This window comes from Eublepharis macularius, chromosome 19, assembly GCF_028583425.1.
Source record: "Eublepharis macularius isolate TG4126 chromosome 19, MPM_Emac_v1.0, whole genome shotgun sequence".
NCBI classification, from domain to species: domain Eukaryota; kingdom Metazoa; phylum Chordata; class Lepidosauria; order Squamata; family Eublepharidae; genus Eublepharis; species Eublepharis macularius.
Genome location: NC_072808.1, coordinates 13,468,464 through 13,489,949, shown reverse-complemented (window position 1 = coordinate 13,489,949; position 21,486 = coordinate 13,468,464). Strand labels below are relative to the sequence as shown.

The following is a 21,486-nucleotide window of genomic DNA, read 5'->3' as shown; positions in this document are numbered from 1 at the left end:
TTACAGCAGCCTCATGGAGCGTCTAATGAAACAATCCCAAAATGACAACCCAGGCTGACCTTAAAAACTAGAACTGCCCCAACCACAGAGACAACATCCAGGATTTTGTATTAACTTTTAAGAAAGCATTAAGATGCTTTTTAAATAAAAAAGAGTAGGGTTGTGGTTGAACTGTTTGTGAAAAAAAATGTACACAGAGTCCCCCCCCCCTTCTTTCTCTTCCCTCATATTGCATAGTTTACTCAATGTTTAATATTGTTTTTAATTCATTGTTTCTCTGTGTAATCCTGTTTTACTGAACTGTCTATTGCTATTTATTATCCTGGTCTGTATAGCATTGTTTCATAATTCTGCAATCCACATTGAGTCTGCTTCATGGCTTACCTCATCAAATCCCATCTTGTCTGGGATCTTGGGAGGCACAGACAGATACCGGGATGGTTCTACTGGAGGGTTCTTAACTGCAAAGAAAGACAGAGCAAAGTCATAGTTCAGGCAAACACTCTCAGGGCCAAGCTACACATGACGAATGACACTTGAAGAGCAAGTGTATTTCTCCCTGTTCACTTGCCCTCCACTCAATCCACTTGCCGTTCAAGTGTCATTCGTCATGTGTAGCTTGGCCCTCAGAGAGACAAAAAGGATGCATCTGTCCCCATAAATAATAACTCCATGTATATGGTGAACCTGAAAGCCCCGAGTGAGTTTAGACAGGTTCATGAACAGCCCACTTGCCAGTATGGTAGAGTGGATAGAGAGCGTAGTGTTGAACAACGTTGAACTAGATCCAGATTCAAAATCCCACTCTGCCATAAAAGAGCTTACTGAGGGCCAAGCTACAAGTGACAAATGACACTTGAACGGCAAGTGGATTGAGTGGAGGGCAAGTGAACAGGGAGAAATGCACTTGCCGTTCAAGTGTCATTCGTCATGTGTAGCTTGGCCCTGAGTCACCTGGGACCAGTCACTGTCTCTCAGCTCAATCTCCCTCCGCCCAACAGGGTTGTTGTAAAGATAAAACCAGAAGAGAGAACCACGGACGCCAACCCGATCTCCTTGGAGGAAGAGCAGGATAAAAATGCACTGAAATACATAACAAATAGCTGTCTACAACTGAGAATCTCTTCCAGGCAGCCTGGCAGTGAAACTTTATAAAAGTGGAGCCTCTCTGGCAGCAAGTCTCTAACTAGTAAAATATTGATTTTTTTTTGAGCGAATAAAGAATTATAGATTTTAGTGCAGTTCTATTCCACTCTTCCTCTGAGGAGCTCAGGGGGCACCAGAGTCTCCTCTTTGCCCCCTTTACCATCACTTTTTTCACTGTTGCTTGAGGCATGCCAGGCTAAGAGAGGGTAACTGGCCCACGTTCACACACCGAAGCCCTGGCTGATCAAGTCCAGCGATCTGCCTATTAGCCATTAATTTTGGACTGTATTTTCCAAGCTCATATGCACAGTGCTTTTGTGAGGAGGAAATAACAAGCAACCCCCAAAAGGGCCAGACACGCAGTGTCAAACTTTAAACTGATACCAGATGGGGAATGCGTTTTGGAAAAGTACACAGCCTGATGCATTTCTAGATCTTTTCCTCAAGGACAAAGACTCTGCTGTTCTTTTTTAAAAAATGCTTTCTTCACTTGAACTTTGTCTATTACTTTTACCACACAGATCTCTCCCCCGTCCAGTATTCCAAGCAAGATTTTGAACGGTTGGCTTTCAAACCTACAAGAATGGACATGTGCCTACAAAACTTACTCCTTTTTGTGTGAATGCACAGAGTGTTTAAGTCCTGCGGGTGTATGAAAGCGGAGAAATTTATCCTGTCCTGCCAAAGAAAGAGTTTGGAAAGAACAGCTTGCTGGGTGAGGGATGGAGGTCTTTGCCCTCTAACTTTTCTTGGAGAGCATATACTGTGTTCACCTCTAGGTGTCACTATTTGCTCAGTTTGATTTGCCTGCAAAACTGTATTACGTGCCATCAAATCGCCTCTGACCTATGACAACTCTATGAATGAAAGACCTCCAAGACATCCTACCATTAACAGACTTGCTCAGATCTTGCAAACTGGAGGACGTGGCTTCTTTGATTGAGTTAAGCCATCTCATTTTGGGTCTTCCTCTTTTCCTACTGCCTTCCACTTTTCCTAGCATGATTGACTTTTCCAGAGAATCTTGTCTTCTCACGATGTGACCAAAGTACGATAGCCTCAATTTAGTCATTTCAGCTTCTAGGGAGAATTCAGGTATCCGCAAAACTCTCCCTCCAGCACATTTCAAATCAATCCATTTTCTTCCTGTCAGCTTTCTTCACTGTCCAACTTTCACATCCATACATAGCAATGGGGGATACCATAATTTGGATTAATTTGGATTATCTTGATCTTGGTCCCCAGAGAGACATCTTTATCTTTAAGGATCTTTTCTAGTTCCCTCACAGCCACCCTTCCAAGCCTCAACCTTCTTATTTCTTGGTTGCAGTCTCCCTTTTGGTTGATGGTTGAACCAAGGAATACAAAAATCTCGAACCATTTCAATTTCCTCATTGTCAACTTTAAAATTGTGTAATTCCTCAGTAGTCATTACTTTTGTCTTCTTAATGTTCAGCTAAATAGCAAAGAGTCCAGTAGCATCTGACGAAGAGAGCTGTGGCTCTTGAAAGGTTCTGCTACAATAAAGCTGGTTAGTCTTAAAGGTGCTTTTGGACTCTGCTATTTTGCTACTGCAGACTAACACGGCTAACTCCTCTGGATTAATGTTCAGCTGTTATCCTGCTTTGGCACTTCCTCCTTTAACCTTCATCAGTAGTTGTTTCAAGTCTTCATTATTTTATTTATTTATTTGTTTTCGATTTTTATTCCGCCCTCCCCACATTTGCAGCAGGCTCAGGTCTGCCAGTAACATGGTGCCATCTGCATATCTCAAATTGTTCATGTTCCACCAATTTTCACTCTACCTTCTTCTAGATCTAATCCATCTTTCCTTATGATATAGTCTGCACAGAGGTTGAACAGGTAGGGAGATAATACGGATCCTTGTCTGACACCTTTGCCAACTGGAAAACCGCAAGGCTACCAAACTGCAAAGGCTACCATATTGTACAAAAGAGGATTAAAATTCACCCATGTTTCCATCCACACAGAATGCAAGTTTAAATTATAGGTAGGAACTATGCTGGCAAAAAAAATGTAGCTCAAAAGGGGCATGAAATAAACAAACAAAAGTGATCTCAGTAAATGAATCCTTTAAAATCTCTGGTTGCAATTTCCATTTCCTAAGACACGTCCTCTCCCCACCAGTATCTGCTAGACAGCTAGAAAGTTTCTACCTGAACACACAGTTTTCCACATACAGGAAGATTTTGGCATTGGAAAACTCTCAAACGGCGCTCCCTCCCCATGCATTCCAATATAGTACAGTCTTGCAAGAGGACAGTACTAATTCCGGAAAAGCATATTTGAATATGCTGCTTATTAGCTGTTGGGTTAACCGTGCCAAGAATCACTCCACTGTTGACCGATTTTTTTTCTATCTTCTTCAAAAATACCAAAAAGAGAGGACAGCCAATTTAAAAACACACAAGAGTTGTCTAACATTTTCCAAAGCAAGCAGTTGTTAATTAAAGAGGGCCGTTTGCTTGGCTCTCTCACTTTGACCCCTTTGAGAAATCTGCGCCCTTTAAGGGCAGCTGGATTTCATAAAAGGATCTTTGTCCACCATGGACGGCACAAAGCCCCGACTGTAAAACATCCCCAAGGGACAGTCCAGCAACCTCCCCCAGATCCCGAAGGCTGCCCGATGGCTACACAGGCCTCTTTGATACCAGAGGCAGTGCTGAGAAGGTAAGTTCGGCATGGTAGACGGACCCAGCTGCCTTGAACGGGAACTGCAGGACCTAGCAAATAAAGGCCCTGGAACAAGATTGCTTTGTCGGTTCAGTGGCGCCTGTACGGTACTATCAGTATTACACTCTTCTAAAGTTCAGAGGGATTTGGAGTGGGATTATAAGGACGGCATTGTTTATAGCTTTATGTTTCATCTTAAAGAGGTAAATAAAAATATTTTTGTTTTCAAAACAGACTTGCCGAACGCCCTGGAACAGACCAAGATTCCTTAAGCCTGCTGCTTCCAACAGTGACTGGATTGATCCTGCTAGGAAATCCACAAGTAGGGCCTTCCTATGTTTGTTTCCCCCCAGCATCTGGTACTCAAAGAGGTATACAGCCCCTAAACATGGATGTTCCATTCAGCCATCCCAGCATGAGAACTAAAGGAGGACACGACTCCCAAGTGACTCACCACCGTCTACCTAGAGAACATGCTGGTAAGCCAAACTCACATTGAAATTGGTTTTTGTATTTCCCCATTGCTGCGTGAATGCCACCCTGACTTTCCATTATGCGTGCTTGGCTGTTAATGCTTGCGTGCTCTTGGAAAAATCACAACTGGCAGGTGACGCTCCCTACAAACGAAAAAACTCATTGCCAGAAACATAGAGTTTCGCAAGTTAAATCTGGCAGATTCACACATGCATGTACCATCTGAGTTTCGTACAACTGACAAGTCACAGCTGAATGTGGAAACTGTGCCAAAAAGCACTAAAAGAGGTATAAGCTCTGTCAGAAGCTTTCAATTAGCCACAGCCTTTTCATCTATGCAAGTCACCACTTGGATGCTCTACACACATCTATGAATTAGTTCTAGAGAAACAACTTCCCATATCTGGGACCCACATGCCACTCCTACCGAATAACAGCCAGGTGCATGGTAAGGCAAGTATGTGGAGATGCTCACAGCCATTATGCAGTTTCCCATGCAGCGCAAGGACTATGTTTTTAACACTGGTTGCACAAACTCAGTTTTTCTTGGCACAGAATTGGGATAATTTGGGTGCCCAATTTTTATTTTTTTCGCTCACAGCCCTACCAACAAAAGTCAGAGTAGACACCAAGGTGTTGGTTCTTACCTTTAAAGCCCTGAGCGGGTTGGGACCGGCATCTCTTCAGGACTGCCTCTCCCTGTATGTTCCCCGGAGACCACTTCGATCAGCAGATAAATGTTTACTGGTGGTCCCCGGCCCTAAGGAAGCCTGCCTCGCTTCAACCAGGGCCAGGGCCTTTTCAGTCCTGGCCCCAGCCTGGTGAAACGCTCTGTCAATGGAGACCCGGGCCCAGCAGGACATATTATCGTTCCACTGGGCCTGTAAGACAGAGCTGTTCCGCCAGGCGTTCGGTGGTTGAAGGGGGCGGTGCCATGTCGGCCTCCCACCCTTGGGGTGAGGTGGGGGTTCTCCCCACCATTGCACCTGAATGTATTTGGTTAATTTATTTTATTATTGTTTATTGTATGTTGATTTTAGAATTATTGTTTTCTTGTTTTTAACTGTTGTTCACCGCCCAGAGCCCCTGAGGATGGGCGGTATATAAATCGAAACAACAACAACAACAACAATAAATATAATACAAGGCACTGGCGTAACATTGGCCCTTAGTCTTCCCTGGATGAGGCTTCGTAACCTGCTTTAACAGTCCACTCCCATCATTTACGAAGCCTAGACTTCACACAGAACAGGGTTCCCAAAATACAAGTCTGCCCTTCAGTTAAAATTGGCGCCAAAGGCTTGCTACCTTCCAACACTCACCCATGACTTCCAACTGCACGTGCATGAAGCTCTCCTCCTCATCACGCAGGGTGCTGTGGGATCGTAGAGGCACGGGCAGGAAGCCATACACCTCTTTGTTGCACACATACATCTGGACTTCTAGAACCAATGGGGAAAGAACGTGGGAGTGAACACACAGGCGCATACAAGGTTAGGGCACCTGGGCCAACCTAATATTTGGCCCCAATATGAGTGGTGTTGGACATATACTTAACAACTACCGACTGCGCATGGCTCAATACCCTGAGCTGGATCTAGTGCAAAATTTGTGCTTGTGCTATTTATTTATTTACAGTCCGCCTTTCTCACTGAGACACAAGGCGGATTATACAGTGTGAGATTAGTACAGTCAGTATCAAGGACATTTCCATAAACAACGACATAGGGTAAATAAATACAAGTTTACGAAGACAGAGCATTAACTATGTCTCTGTGGACAGGCTACGGAAGAAGGGCAGCAGCTCATCCTTAAGCATAAAGGTTAGTCGTATTGGTGACGACTCACCTTTTATGTGGCGCAGGCACAGTCTGCGTGCCGGCAGGAAGGATGGCCCTGCCTCCCCGCCCTTCTCCAGAACTGAAGACTGGAAGGGCTTGCCCACCTGCAGAACCCTCCACAGCTAACTCGGGAAGAGGAGGCGGCAAAACATGATTGGCCGGCGGAGGGAAGGGCCCACTCACCTGTAGAGCCTGGCAAGGAGGCAGCCCTGCCTCCCAGCCTCCCCCAGCCGGGATCGAGGTGTGGGGGAAGCAGCAATGACCAGCCCGGCCCCCTGGCCCTTTCTAGAGCCCACTGTATTTTTTGTCCACAACGGGCTTTGTTGCTAGTGAATAATAAAGCCTCAGAGCGGGACCACAAGTGACACCTGACACAGGTTGGACACTAGTCAGCTTCCCTCAAGTTTTGATGGGAAATGTAGGCATCCTGGTCTTGCAGCTTGGCTCTCCGACTGCTGTCCAACGGACTTTTCAACTGTCACTTGTCCAACGTTCCGCTAAGCTGCCTACATTTCCCGCCAAAACTTGAGGGAAGCTGGCAAGTGTCCAACCTGTGTCAGGCGTCACTTGTGGTCCCGCTCTCAGTCAACATCACGCCAGTGCAGAGCTGGGGCTCCAGACTGAATGATGTCATTTCCCATAAGCGAAGGCAACACCCTGACTCACCGGCCTGCCTGCAGGCGAAGGCAAAGACGATGATGTCATCGAACGCCCAAGTGTAGTCTGGGTGCGGTGGGTAGAAGACGAGATTCTGGGTTGCCTCTTTCCGCAGGTCAATGAGAAAGGTGGAGTGCACCATGGGAACGGCAAAACAACCCCGGCGGTCACGTTTCCTGATGGGGATGTAAGCAGGGGTGCGCTTGTAATAGCCCTGAGGGAAGCAGAAGGGAAGCGCCACATGAGCTTTCCTGCAAAGGAACGATCCTGGCCCGGAACAGCATGCAACGCCATGTGGAAAAGACATGCAGAAGCTCACCCCTGTTCGAGAGACTGAGAGCCAAGGATGTAGGTGGGAATGTACTTCACAGACTTCTCCATGGGCCAAACTACACACTACGTTCTCCCCCAAGTTCATGTGACCAGCCACAGGAATTCTGCGCTAGGAACTTTATTCACAGACCTGAGAGGCCAAGTTCAGAACAAAACTATGGGATGTGAGGAGAAGGGACTCGAGCTGTGCCCTGGTGCCATTTTCCTAACCTGAAATGGCTCCAGAGGGCACCGTTTGCCCTGTTGGGGGTTCTACGTCTACTGATGGAGTACACAAAGGTTTCTCTAACAGGCCCTATAATGCTCCCCCAGGACAATTTCAGGTTGGGAAACAATCCAAATCAAGTTCCTGTGCACTTGAGTTCCCAGCACAGATCTCAAAGTGCGTGTTTTATCGTGTGGACCTGGGGAAAACATAAGGTGCACTTTGGCCCTATCTTGAACAACGTTGGCAATCAAAAAGGAATCGCGGTTTAAAATGTTTATCCAAGGCAAAAAGCGAGAGAATCACGGAAAGCAACAGCAAACCAAGAAATGTGCCATGATAAACTTAAAATCTTGCAACACAACCAAGCTAACAACGCAATAAAGGCCACTTTATACAGGCACTAGCAGTTTAGAATCATTCTGTTGAAGCTGGATATAAATTTGTGATTGAGGAATCCAACTTACTAGCACTTGGCACTTTAGGAATTCATGTTTGTACCCTTCTTGCATCGCTGGTTTGGTTGTGTTGCAAAATGCACATATGTTCTTAAGAACTGCTTGGATGCCTGAATGACTGCTTGCTCTCAGTGTACAACGTTCATAATTTTTTGTACGCTCTTGGAAACAATTACAAACACTTCAAATTTTGTTGTAATACTCCTTTATTATTCTTACAATGCGGTTAATTCTTTTTGTTGGTTTAGTTAGTTTATCATGGCACATTTCTCGGTTGGTTAAAATGTTTATCCTACCACCTTACTGTGGCTGACAACAGTTAAAATACAAGGCAATACACTACGGACTAAAACAATTTGCGGCAGAATAAGCGTTCTACTGATTGCATTAACATTCTGAAAATGTATTTCCCGTCCACCATGTCCGGTACATCATGATGCGTATCGACTGCGGCGGCTGCATTTGCCCTGGACTGCCATGTGCCTTGGGAAATGAGGAATCCAATCAAGCCAGAGGATCTTTGACCCACATACCTGAGAGGTCATCCCACACCAGAAGTTTGAATAGGCTGCCCGCGAATCCAGCATGGGCGCCACCACTGTCTTGTTTTCCGCAATCAAAAGACTCAAGGTGTTGGGGTTTGTCAGGAGATTGTCCGAATCCACAAACTGCCGAGGAACGCAGCGGAAAAACAGAGTCAGTTTTACAGCAACTGTTCCCTTTTCAATTTTGAGAATCCCCCGTGTCCCCAGGGGAAATGACCGCTTTGACGAGATGGTCAGCAAGGAACCTTGGCTAGCCAGCTAATGCATTTCAAAGGGCAATCCTAAGCAGAGTAATGCCAATTTAAGTTCATTGAAATCAATGGGCTTAGACTGGAGTAACTCTGCTTGGGATTGCACTGTCAATCACTTTTATTGCCGTTTCTGGACTGGGTTGCAATCGATACATGGTATCTACTCAGACGGTGCATTAAAAGATTCAGAATCAAATATTTGGTCTAGGGATCAGCAACTAGCGGCTACTAGACCAGCTGTGGGCCAGCGGATGCTTCCCGAAGAATTACTTGCCAGAAACATTTCAGACAGACAGGAAGGATGGGGAGAGCCAATACCAGAAACGAAAGGCGCCACAGAAACTGCTACCTGGCCACATAAGGGAGGCCCTTTTCATTATGTGGTGACAACAGCAAGAGTGCTCCACGTAGCGAGATGGAAAGCTGATCCATCCACTCTGAGGTGTCCGAGTGGATAGAAAAGGTCTACGAATAGGCATCAATGGCCAAATTAACAACTTATGTACATAATAGACCAACAGCTGAATCTGGGAGGAAATGGAAGGATTTCTTTGACTACACAGACCAGAGCTAAGATTAATCAAGGTAACTCATGACAAAGATAAGAGGATATAACACAGGGAAATGATTAATCAAAATATTTGATATTACCAGGGCACATTTCGAGGGGGAATGCACCGGAACACAGTTCCGGAAGTTCCCCAAAGAGGTCATACGTCAGGGGGCCCTGCCCACCTAACTCTCAGCCATTTTGGGCCCGTTTCGTCCTGGATTGGGGCCAAAACGGCCCGGATCGGGCCTCTGACGGGTGGTGGATCACTCTCCTGTTCAGCAGCAGCCCAATCCTGACCATTTTGGGACCCTTTTCGGCCATTTTCAGCCCCTTTTTGCCGTTTTGGGCCCAATTTCAGCCCTGAATGGCCAGGATTGGGTCCAAAGCAGCCAGGATAGGTGATGTCAGGGGGTGTGGCATATGCAAATCAGTTATAATAATGACACATTTCTGGTGATGGCAAGGGGTGTGGCTAATGAGTTATGCTAATGAGTTATGCTAATGCGTTCCTCCAGCTCTTTTTCTACGAAATGACCCCTGGATATTACAGTTTGTATAAGTAACCAAGGAAAGGGGAAAAGAGATATTACTCAATTAAGTTCTGCTATTAAAAATTTTTGATTGTATTTTTTAAATCAGTCTAATTCAATTTCCAATGTAGTGCTTGTTTAAGTTGTAAACTAATTTTAAATACACTATTTCTATAAGTTAGTATAAGTCTCAAATTAATCTCAATGTACTGTTTGTATAAGCTTTTTATGCACTTTCTATTGTCATTTTATCTTCTCTTTTTTAAAAAAAATCTATACCAAAAAAAAAGTCTCGCAGCCTCCCACCCATTTCAAAACCAGATTATGTTGGTTGAAGAACATCTCAGACACTTTTGCTATCTGTACATGTTTTTTCAAGCTACGCCGTGCATACATCCCTATTTGCCAGGGTCAGTTCTGATTTTCTCGTCTCTGTTTCTGGGTGCTGTCCCTATTTTGCTTGTTGCAGATGATTTAAAAGTTACTTCCAGCATGAACTGTTAAAGTTGCTGCTAGCCATTACAACTGTGGAATGCGCGTGGGGGGGGGGGGGGAAGCACGCACATCTTGGCCCTGATGCTTACACAAGCAAAGGTGAACATCAAAGCACAGACTACCATTTTTTATACTACTCCCGGTAGCGAGATTAATTTTGATCAATTGCACGCAGGAAGATATTAGAAGCAACAACTTGTTGCATAGCTTGAAACAAAAGAACAAATACCGTCTTTGCTTTTAGAACGGAACAAACCACGTTAGCAGTTGGGGAGGAGTCTTCTGTTATGTATAATGTACTGGTGGGAGGCACTCAGGCAGTAATTAGCATAACAAGAAGAAGATTGGATTTTTTTTTAAGTAAAGAAAATGCATCTATTTCCACCTGCAAAATATTGGAAGGCACTAAGGTTCCAGAAAACACCTGTGATGTTTTCTGTGATGGAAGAAATCTCATTAAGGACCCAGCACTGTAACCAGAGCTCAGGTACGTGCCCGATGCTATGATAGTCCCATCAGGACTAGAAGAAACTTAATGTGCTGGATATGTGCCTATTACAAATGGGCGCCACTGGTTTTTGTGAATTGGGAAGGTAGGCACAATTCACCATCCAGCCCCAGCAATGGGTAAAGATACTTACTGCCAAGCATTTCTGGGCTGCAGGCCAGCACCTAATTCCAGAGCGGAAGTACAAGGGGCCGTCTCTCTATGAGAACAGCTGTTCCGCTGGCTTCAGCTTTACCCTGAAATCTCATCACAGCTGTTTTCGCCCAGGAGCAAGAAGCACGAGGGTGGGCATGCCAGACATGTTTCGGAACGCCAGCTGCATGCACAGCTATCCTGGTTCCGCTGACGGGCTGCAATGGAACACCCCGGCAGCCAAGAAGGAAGCAAAAAATAATAATTCCTAATTATGCCACAAAGACACGTCAAATTCTAGATTATAAAAACTGCCTTAAGCAGTACAATGTATGTGACTTTAACCTGCATTGGAATTTTCTTTAAAAATTTAGAGTAATTCAGCAAATAACAGCACAGGCCAATCAGAAGGGGATAGAGAATAGGTCAGCAGATCAAGCGAAAGAAACAGGATACTTCATAATTTTTATCATTCAGCTGAGTCTCTCTTTTTGTCTCTGGGTGTGAACTTTCATGAGTCACAGCTCACTTCTTCAGATACCTTTTGTCTGACTTGCTCAAAAACAAGAATCTTCGTACTTCCCTCATACACACACACACACACATTCTTTAGGGATCTGGAACTGCTGCGGACAAGTAAATCAATAGGGTCGATGAGAATTCCAGACTCAGTGGGTGGGTTTTATTTCACACTCACAGGGAGAAAAAGTAGCAGAGCTGATATGGAAGAAACCTCCATGCATAGGATCTAAATGGATCATTTCCTCTCAAAAGTCAAGTTTGAGGGAGGGAGGTCAGCAAGTTTGGAAACAACCCCGCTCGGTCTAGGGTTGTTTGGCTGGCCCCCACCGTTCCACCCAGCAACCTTGCCTTCTCATCACCGTAGCAATTTTCTACTTCTAGATCGTTTTCCTTTTATTAAAATGAAGGGACCAACCAACAGACAAGAGGACGCTGTGAATGTTCACCTGCTGTTGAAAACAAACAAAGCAGTTTGTTTTATGTGGTCTTACTGAGATCCTAACTTTGCTGGGTGAAAAGTGTTGGCTAGCAATGGTTCAGATTCTTCAGTCAAGTCCACTATTGTTATGCTTTTAATTTCCTCCCAAAACTGTGGGGTTTTTTGGGTGGGGGGGAAGTGTTTAGTGGTGATAGGGCCAAGGACATCACATTTATCAGGAGCTTGAATTGGTAATGTGGAATGGCTTGCGTGTGTCTGGAACTGGATCCTTGCCTCCCTTTTCTTAACCTTGTTCTAAACTAAGAGGACGTGAAGGGGTGGAACCATAAGTATTGTGCAGGTGGGGGGGGGGGGAGACTGACAACTGAGCCAGCATTTTATTTGCTGGTATGCACGCTCACTGGTCACTTCCGTTGTCAAGCCATGTGCTTGTCACAGCTGAGCAAGTTCTCACTTTTCTTATTACCATATGTCACTCCTCTGAACCTTATTAGAAGTAACTCAGGGCCAAGCTACAAGTGACGAATGACACTTGAACAGCAAGTGGATTGAGTGAAAGGCAAGTGAACAGGGAGAAATACACTTGCCGTTCAAGTGTCATTCGTCACTTGTAGCTTGGCCCTGAGTGGTTTGACTTCCACATTTGGATTGAGGAAGAGTTTTTTCTGGGTCAGACTGATTAATAACCCGAGGGCAGTGGCACCCCCCAACGGTGTTTGGTGGGAGTTCTCTGGAACAAACCTGTTTGCTTCTGACATGCTGCTGTCTGCATTAAGTGGATCTGCCTTTCGGGACAGGGCACATATGTGAATGACAGCACGGATGCTGACGATTTTCCAACCGCTGCAATGCACAGCCACCTCCCTGGTCACAAAATTCCTACCTTCTGAACCCTGACAAACCAAACTCCAACAAAAACGAAGTAACCGTTTGCACAGAGGATATATATTTGCATTATTTTGCGGGGAGAACAAACTTGCTTTCTTGGGAATTCATTGACAGTGCGACTGAAGTTTGGAAATGGCCTCGCTCAACACTTATATTTTCAATACTATTATTATTACTGTAACAATGGAGTTGCTTTAAAAATATTCCAAGTATTCGCATGCACGCTCAATAACACATAGAACAACCCAGCAAGATAGTTCAAAAATATTATCCAATTATTTCTGATTTGGAAGGGATGAGAGCAAAGGGTGGGGAAAATGAGGCCAAAATATTTTGGTGATGGAGTCAGAAAACTCAAATCCCACATTCATCTCCACTCCCCACAGGGCACAACCTACCAGGAAGCACATGATGGTGATCTTGTAGAAGCTCCCACTGCTTTCTGTGTCTTAAGCTGGAGAACTCAGTCTCCACCCTGTCATCCTTAACAGTCCTTTAAAACCCATCACTTCACCTTGCCTCATAGTTAGGACCACCACTGAATGACACAGAGTATCTCTACACAAGACATCTTACACGGGGACGCTCAAGTGTAAGGAGACACAATGTTAGCTGGGAAGCATCATTTAAAAAGATGGAGCTGGCGGAGATCGCTCCTCAAAGGATTTGTTAATTTCATCTTCGTCTTGGGGAAGGCTCTGTCAATTTCACCTCCCCTTCTGTCACAGATCCAGAAGACATCCAAGACAGACAGACTATCAGCTCAGCAATAAAACCTCATAGCACCCACTTCCTTCCAGCAAGCTTCCATGCCAAACCCCTTTCCTTACCAGGATATAATCAGCCCAAATGTCCCTGGCAGACTGCAAAGCCGCCTGGCGAAGCTTCATAACATGTTCGTAACGGGAATTTGACCAGTCCTTGGGGCCTTCTTCATCTGGGTAAAACCTGCAAGGAAGAATAAGGCCCAGGGTCAGGAGGACTCTGAAAGCGGTGCTACACCCCTTCCAAGTACTGCCATCACTTTGTGCTTGGGCTTGGTATACAGTTCTTAGCAATTAAGAGGTTTTGTGCTTGGAGATGTTCAGGATTACAAAGCTTTGAGGATGAACAAGTAGACAATAGAGGATTCCGCACACGTTGGATAATGCACTTTCAATGCACTTCAATCGTTTGAGGTGGATTTTTTGTTCCGCACACACAAAAATCCATTCCAAATGATCTATAAAGAGGATTGGAAGTGCATTATCCAACGAGTGCGGAATATCTGAAGATGTTTCCTGTTCTTCTGGGAATGCTGTGTAACTATGTATTGATGATTCTTAACAGACATTGACCGTAAATGAAGAAATCAATCAGCAGGTAGACAAATGATTCTCTGCCATAGAGAATGTGCCCTAACAGGCATTTTGAGCAGGGTGGCTGAACTTTATTTACTTACATTATTTATAGTCCTCCTTTCTTACTGACGCTCAAGGCAGATTACATTGTGTAAAGCAATACAATTAACAGCAGGGACATTCAATAAGCAAACGCAATAGGGTGTACAATGGCAAATTTAGGCGCGCACGCCTAAAATGGAGGACGGCTGCTGATGCGGATTGAAATATATGAATTTTTGACTGTATCTGTATCTGATCAAGCTTAATAATAACTGCCCGGATGAAGAATATGATTTGAAATGGGTCCATTTGCTGGCTTCCCGTTGCAGTTATTACCAAGAATTATTGTTACTATCAAGAACTTATCACCACTTTATTATATGTATTGAACTTTTGTATGTATCTGCACCGTCATTAACAGGTCTATTTGAATATATGTAGTACTGGAATTTATGGCAACTTGCTTAACAACATTTATTGTTAATAGTAGGCACTGGCACATTGTATAGATATAGGAATATTGTACATGTCAACTTTGCACTTGACACTTTGACTTGTTTCTGTTAAAGTGATACTGTTTCCTTATAAGACGCTTTGCCTTTATATGTAATCAAGCCTATACACATGTACTACTTGGTATAAGATTTTCTCAAACAAGAGTTGTTGAATCACTTTTATTGTTGGATTTACTATAAATATTTTCTAGTTAGTTCATCACAGTTGTTTCTTTGTTTACCGAGCATAAACGGAGCATAAGCAATTCTAAACCTGACATATTAAACAACACAGAAACTACCCAGTAGGATTATACTGACAGTAACAGACAGTACATAATAGTATAGTCTACAGACCCCTATTCCTTTACCAACGCATCTCTTTGAAACCACTTATTTAAAAATTCTCCCTTCAATCATTCAGTTTTGCAGAGATTGTGGACAGCTAGAAGAGAGGGAGCTTTCCTGACCCCCTGTAGATAAGCCATTCCACAAGATGGGGGCCACCACAGATTGCACATGTACGAGCAGCTCTTGATTTTGCCTATGTGGCAGCTGCAGAAAAAAAACTGTGTTCAGATGAGTGAAGCTGTCATGGCAAAACACAGGTAGAGAGGTTGTCCCATTCAGGGCACAGCACACACATCACTGGCTACAAAGCAACACCTTTCTTAGAAGGAAGTATCAGTTTGGTTCTGGTCCATGCAGTGCCCCAGCGTGCAGTTTTTAGATGCGGTGGGTTCTTGTTGAGACCCACAAGGGCATGCCCTCCACCCTTACATGTATTAAAACTTCAGTGTGAACTCAGACCTCTGTGACGAGATCTGCTCATGCAGTATGTGTAGAAACCACATAACTGCATCTGCAAAAGTCAGGAAACGGACAGCAGAACAGAACTCTAATCAGAAAACAACTTCTTTGGAATTAGCTTCAGCTCCAGTTTTCTTGTTCTGTCCAAGTTCTCTCAGGTAGACCTCCTCACTCACTCACCTGGGCAGCTCCATAGGCCGCCATTCCACTGAGTGGTACATGCTCTGAACGTTGACCAGCCATTCTCGAAGCACCGCTGTTGTGTTGTCCACATTGTGGTCGGTTGCTACCCTGCAAAGAGAGGGGACATTGAGACACAGCCCAGCACTCACCGTTCCGAAATCACTCAATTCAGGCCATGTGACGCCTAGGTCATCCAGTTACCTGCCCTGAGCCCCAATTTTCCATCCCCAAGAAATTGAGGAGCAGGAGAAAAAAAATGGCCTCCACATAGGCCGTTTCCACCCACGTTGAATAATGCACTTTCAATGCACTTTAGTTATCCTTTAGAAGCGGATTTTTTGTTCCACACATGGAAAATCAGTTAAAATGTTCACTAAAGCGTATTGAAAGTGGATTATTCAATGTGTGTGGAAACGGCCATTGTGATGCTCTAGGAATTTCACCTAGCCTGTATGGCAAAGACCCCAGAAACTAGGGAACCATATACACAAGGGGAGGCAGCGTCCAGAAGTCACATCATATCCAACTGGGGTTGCCAGCCTCCAGCAGGGGGCTGGAGATCTCCCAGGATTACAACTCATCTCCAACAGACAGAGATCAGTTCCCCTGGAGAAATGGGCTGCTTTGGAGGGTAGACTTTATGGCATTATTCCCTGCTGAGGTCTCTCCCCAAACCCCACCCTCTCCAGGTTCCACCCCCAAATCTCCAGTTATTTCCCAAGCATGTTGGCCACGCTACATCCACCCCAAACTCTGCCTTCCCCAAGCACCTCCCCTCCAATCTCCCAACATTTATAGAGGCAGTGTAGGAACCCAAACGCCGCTAGTGCTCCAGGCTATGCACTAGCCTGCTAGAGTGCTATGGGTCAAATTTCTGGCAATCTCTTCCGTTTTTAGCTCACCTTTCTCATTGGGACTCAAGGCAGGCTACAAAATATAGAAAACAACCCAATCAGGAAGCAAAGGGTAATCAATAAACAAAGCAACTGTACTAGAATTATAGAGTTAGAAAACAATGCAAAAAAGAAAAACTGTCTAAAACATGCCATGCCGTAAGACAGAGAGTAGATTACAAATTTGAAGATGCAGTCAAAGCAAGGGGATACATAAAATAAACACTGCAAAAGTCTACAATTCTGTTCCCTTATAAAAGCAACCTCCCGAGCTGTACCATCGCACCCTAGTTCTAATCCCTAAACATTTCTGTTTTGCACATTCTGTGACATCAGAGCAATGTGGGGGGCATTCCTGACCTCAGGCAGGGCGTTCCACAAGGTGGAGCCACGTCCAGGTTTGCAGAGAAATGTCTTCTGTTCACCCCTCTGTCTGCTCCTTCGCCATCTCTCTCTGGCTCAACCCACATTACCACCCAGAGCATAAGGTGAACAATGGCACACGCTGGTTGTTGTGGATTTGGCACACGCTCTGTCTCCTTGCTCTGGTCGCTGCTTGAGGGCAAGCAGGCAGGGGAAGAGAAGGAAGAGGGCTCCAGGGGTTTGCAATGGCCCCTTCCTAAGGCACTGGTCCTATGATACCACAGGTCTTTTGCTGCTTTATGGAGCCTCATCTTCTCTCTGCTCCACAACCACGTCAACATGAATTGTAACAGTAGGCCTAAATGGATCTCACTTGAGGAACTAAGCATACTGCTTCTGTTGGAACAGAAAGACAAGTGCCTGCCCCTCTAGAATGGGGAGAGGGGGAATGAGAGGGGACACCTTCTCATCTCTTAGAAATATACCTTGTTGAGCCCTTAACCATCGGTGACATGAGTTGAATTCCACAAAGCCCTGCCAAAAATAAACAAAAGCCATCTCTCTCTGCTCTTGAATTCCTCACTCCCATCCACGTGGATAGGCAATTTAAACATGCTCACATGTGCGGGCGCACACGCGCACACTACAATAGAGCTAAAATTAAAGAGCAAAAGTATTTCTGGATTTCTCCTCCCTTCCCTCATCTTGACAACCGTCAGTTTAAAACCCTTTCAGGACAGTTGCAATTACAAAGAAACTTCATAACGTTTTGCTGAACTTCTAATGTCTTGTGATTGGAGTAGCATTGCCAGACTGAAACTTGTGACCAGTGTAGGGTTGCCAGCTCCAAGTTGGGAAATTCCTGGAGATCTGGGGGGTGAAACCTGGAGAAAAGTGAGGTTTGGGGAGGGAAAGGACCTCGGCATGGCATAATTCCATAGAGTCCACCCTCCCAAGTAGCCATTTTCTCCAGGTGAACTGATCTCTGTGGCCTGGAGACCAGTTGTAATTCCGGGAGATCTCCAGCCACTACCTGGAGGCTGGTAACCCTACACCAGTGGCAGGGCTGGAGAGAGGACATGGTGGGGCTTTGACTTCATTGACATTGCTTCGTCTAGACCAGGCCTAGCCTGAGAAAAATAAAATAAATGACATTACCGACATCACTTCCGGGTACAACCTGGAAGTGACAAAGGGTAGCTCTAGGAATCACTGGAAATTCTGCCATGGCGTTTCCATAGAGCTACCCTTTGTCACTTCCAGGTTGTACCCGGAATGTTAGTAACAGATCAAGATGTGTTGCTGTGTTTGTCTGGCTGTAGCAGTAGAAAAGAGCAAAAGTCCAGCAGCACCTATCAGACCAACAAAATTTGTGGTAGGGTAGGAGCTTTCCTGGGTCACAGCTCACTTCTATACCTGAAGAAGTGAGCTGTGACTCATTAAAGCTTATACCTTACCACAAATTTTGGTGCTACTGGACTCTTGCTCTTTCGTACTGATGTTAGTAATGCCATTTTTAATTTTATTTTTCTCTAAGTGGCCTGGCCTGGTCTAGATTGGGCCCGGCCCCTGTGGCAGCCACTTAAGAGCAAATGCGACTATAAGAAAGGCATTAATGAAATGATATGTAACTTTTGAGTCTGAATGAGAAATTTTGGAGATGGATGTTATTTTAGTAATTTTAAAATTGGGGGCTATAAATACGTCTTCATTTGTGAAGGCCTACAATAAACTTTATTACATCTTCCTATGATGGAGGCAACCAAAGATACAAAATTTATGCCCCTTGCGCTCTTCTGAAGCACGTCCTACTCCGGAAAAGTGGCGGAAAGCCACAACTGAGTAGAAAGAAGAAACGCTATGGTGAAGCCACAAGTAGTCACAGGGAAAAACAGGACAGGCACCACGCTAGGAATCACTGCCGTAAGCCATGGCCTCCGCACTCCAATAGACTGCCGCCAATCTCCCATTTCTAAGACAAGATTTCTACTATCGCTCACAGGGATCCGGTTTTCTAGGCCTTCTTTGTCTACAGGAAGACAATTTGTTCAGAACCAGGCAGAGTTTCGCTTCTTCTTTTCAAAGGGGTAATCACATGATGTTCCAGGGGGTTGCAAAGTGTCACGTTCTCCAAATTCCCCATTTCTCTCACTGGTAAAGTGGTACTAAGCAAAGCTGCCACCTCTCAGCCCCTGCCCTGGAGACAATAACTAGGGCCGCATTGTTTCATCAACTGACCACACCGCTTGAATGGTGTACGGCAAGGGTCTCCAGCCCTCTTGAGACCACAGGTGCTTTTTAGCACTTTGAAAAAGGTCAGTGGGCATTGCTATGGTTTGGCCGTTTTCACGCCTTGCTGGCCGTGCAAAATCGCGCAAAACTCCTGGAATGACGGCGTTTTCTTGGCGCGATTTCCTGTCATGACCCGCTTGTGGCATGAATCGCGCCACAAACCAGTCATGATGGGAAATCGTGCCAGGAAGACGCCATCGTTCTGGGATTTTTGCGTGGCCAGTAAGACATGTGAAAATGGCCAATGCTGCCAGGCGAGCCCAGGTTTGATCACAAAATAGCTGATGAGGGCAGAAAGGCAGGGCATAATGTTTGTAAAGAAACTAAAACAAACCATTTTGCAGTGGTTCTGGAAATGATAGGGATACTTTCCTCGCTTTAGATTATATATAATGAAGACAGCTACGTAAGCTGGTTGAGTCTGCAGTCTCGCTTTTTCCAATATCCCACCATCAAACTGCTCAAATAGGCTTATAGAAACCTTCACGTGGACCCAGGAACGGACATTCCCAAGTCCATAACAATTTGCATTTTGACAAAGTAATCCTAAATAGACACACCCACTGACTTCAACAGATTTAGAAGGCTGTGACTCTGTTTAGGATTACACTGTAAAGTGAGTATGTGTCAAAATATGTATTTGCAAACTCAAATATATTAAGGATTTACATCCCCTTAAACGATGGGTGTTAGGAACTGCATGTTCCGAATCATGACTTTTTACAACAGATTTGATTTATTCGGGATAACTTCATTCCTCCCCCAGACTGCCACGTATGAATCAGTCCCTATCTCCACACCACCGGACAAATCAATGCCTTTTGCTGTTGAGATTGCCAAGCAAGGGCCTGGCTAAAATTTCATTCACCTGGCCAGATGCCAGAAAAAGGAGTGTGGAAAGCCAAGATTACATGGTCAGTGCTTTCATTCTGGACTTTATGTAAGATACAGGACGGTCCAAAGAAAAGTGCCCTTCAAAAGGGGCCAATCTGCACATGCTCAGAGGCATTCTGTACTTGAACCATTTGTCCTTTTTTAAAAAGCTGTTCCCTGCTGGAGGGGAAAAGCCACCAATTTCTGAGGATGTGCAGAGACAATGAGAGCTGGAGAGGAAAATGTTTTTAAGAGGTGTTAAAATATTTATAAACAAATTTTGTAGTGACTGGTTATAGAAGTGGATTGAAAATGTTAAGTCAACTAGAACAAAAAGCACATTTTTAAAAAAGTTTTAAAAACCTTTTAAAGCCCACTTTAAACCACAGATATTATCCTTCAGTGCAGCAGGAGACAAATGTATGGACTTTCAAGGCTTCCCTGTTTTGTATTAGGTGCAGTACCATAGATTGTGAATATTCAAGTGGTCTTTTCATCTCCATAAGTTATGTAAAAGAGAGTAGTTTTATGGCATTGTGTGTCACTCAGTTTATCAGAAATGATCTCTTGTCAACCTATGCTGAATGTATTTCTTTGTTTTACTGATGTTATCCTCCGCCTTTCTCACTCAAACTCAAGGCAGAATACACCATGCGAAGTCAGTACAGTCTATTTCAAAGACATTTCGATAAACGACATAATACATGCAAATTCGCAGATTTAAAACCAGCAGAAATCCAATACAGATATTGAAGAAATGCTATGCAGAACTTAAAAGTGAAAGAAAGAAAGAAACTCCTCAAGCAAGCATGCAAACAAGCAACTTACCCCTCGGTAGAGACCACTCTGTACAAGCTCAGAGGCCTTATACAGGCAACTATGACAAACTTTAAAAGTGAAAGCAGGCAAGGAAATCACCCCTCAGTAGGGGCCACTCTGTACATGCTCAGAGGCCTTATCCAGGCAGCTATGAAAAACTTTAAAAGTGACAGCAAGAAAGCAAGCAAGAAAATCACCCCTCAACAGAGGTCACTCTGTACATGCTCAGAGGCAGCTTATTGTAAACTGAAAGATCTTTTGTTGCTATTATTCCCCCCCCCTCCCGCCCCCAGCCTATCTGCAAGCCACAAATTACTAAGGCTGACAGTCCTGAGGGTGCTTTCCTGGGAGCAAGCTCCCATTGAAGGACATGGGCTTACTTCCGAGTAGACACCCCCCCCCCCCCGAATGCAGGGGCATGCACGGAGCGGTACTCCGGGCGAGCCTGGGCTCCCCTCCCGGCTCGGCTCACTCACCAGAGGGCGAGGCGGTCCTTGGGGTGGCGCAGCCGCTCGAGGCAGCCCAGCGCGGCCGGCAGCGAGTGCGCCGCGTTGCGGGCCAGCAGCGCCAGCAGCACCCGCGGGGGCCGCAGCGGCGACTCGGGCACCCAGCGCTCCTCCGGGAAGTAGCCCCGCGCCGCCAGCGCCAGCAGCAGCAGCAGCAGCCACGGCCACCCGCCCCGCCGCCGCATCGCTCCGCCGCTCGC

General features: G+C 45.1%; 1 protein-coding gene across 1 annotated transcript in view; it reads right to left on the bottom strand.

Moving 5' to 3' along the window:
* The window catches only part of COLGALT1 (collagen beta(1-O)galactosyltransferase 1), a 29,539-nt gene extending 8,053 nt beyond the window's left edge, over window positions 1-21,486 (bottom strand). Inside the window, 7 exon segments of the mRNA XM_055003555.1 lie at window positions 385-461; window positions 5,637-5,756; window positions 6,822-7,026; window positions 8,342-8,476; window positions 13,502-13,619; window positions 15,538-15,648; window positions 21,257-21,486. Coding sequence (XP_054859530.1) covers window positions 385-461; window positions 5,637-5,756; window positions 6,822-7,026; window positions 8,342-8,476; window positions 13,502-13,619; window positions 15,538-15,648; window positions 21,257-21,471 — 981 coding nt within the window. The 5' untranslated portion in view covers window positions 21,472-21,486.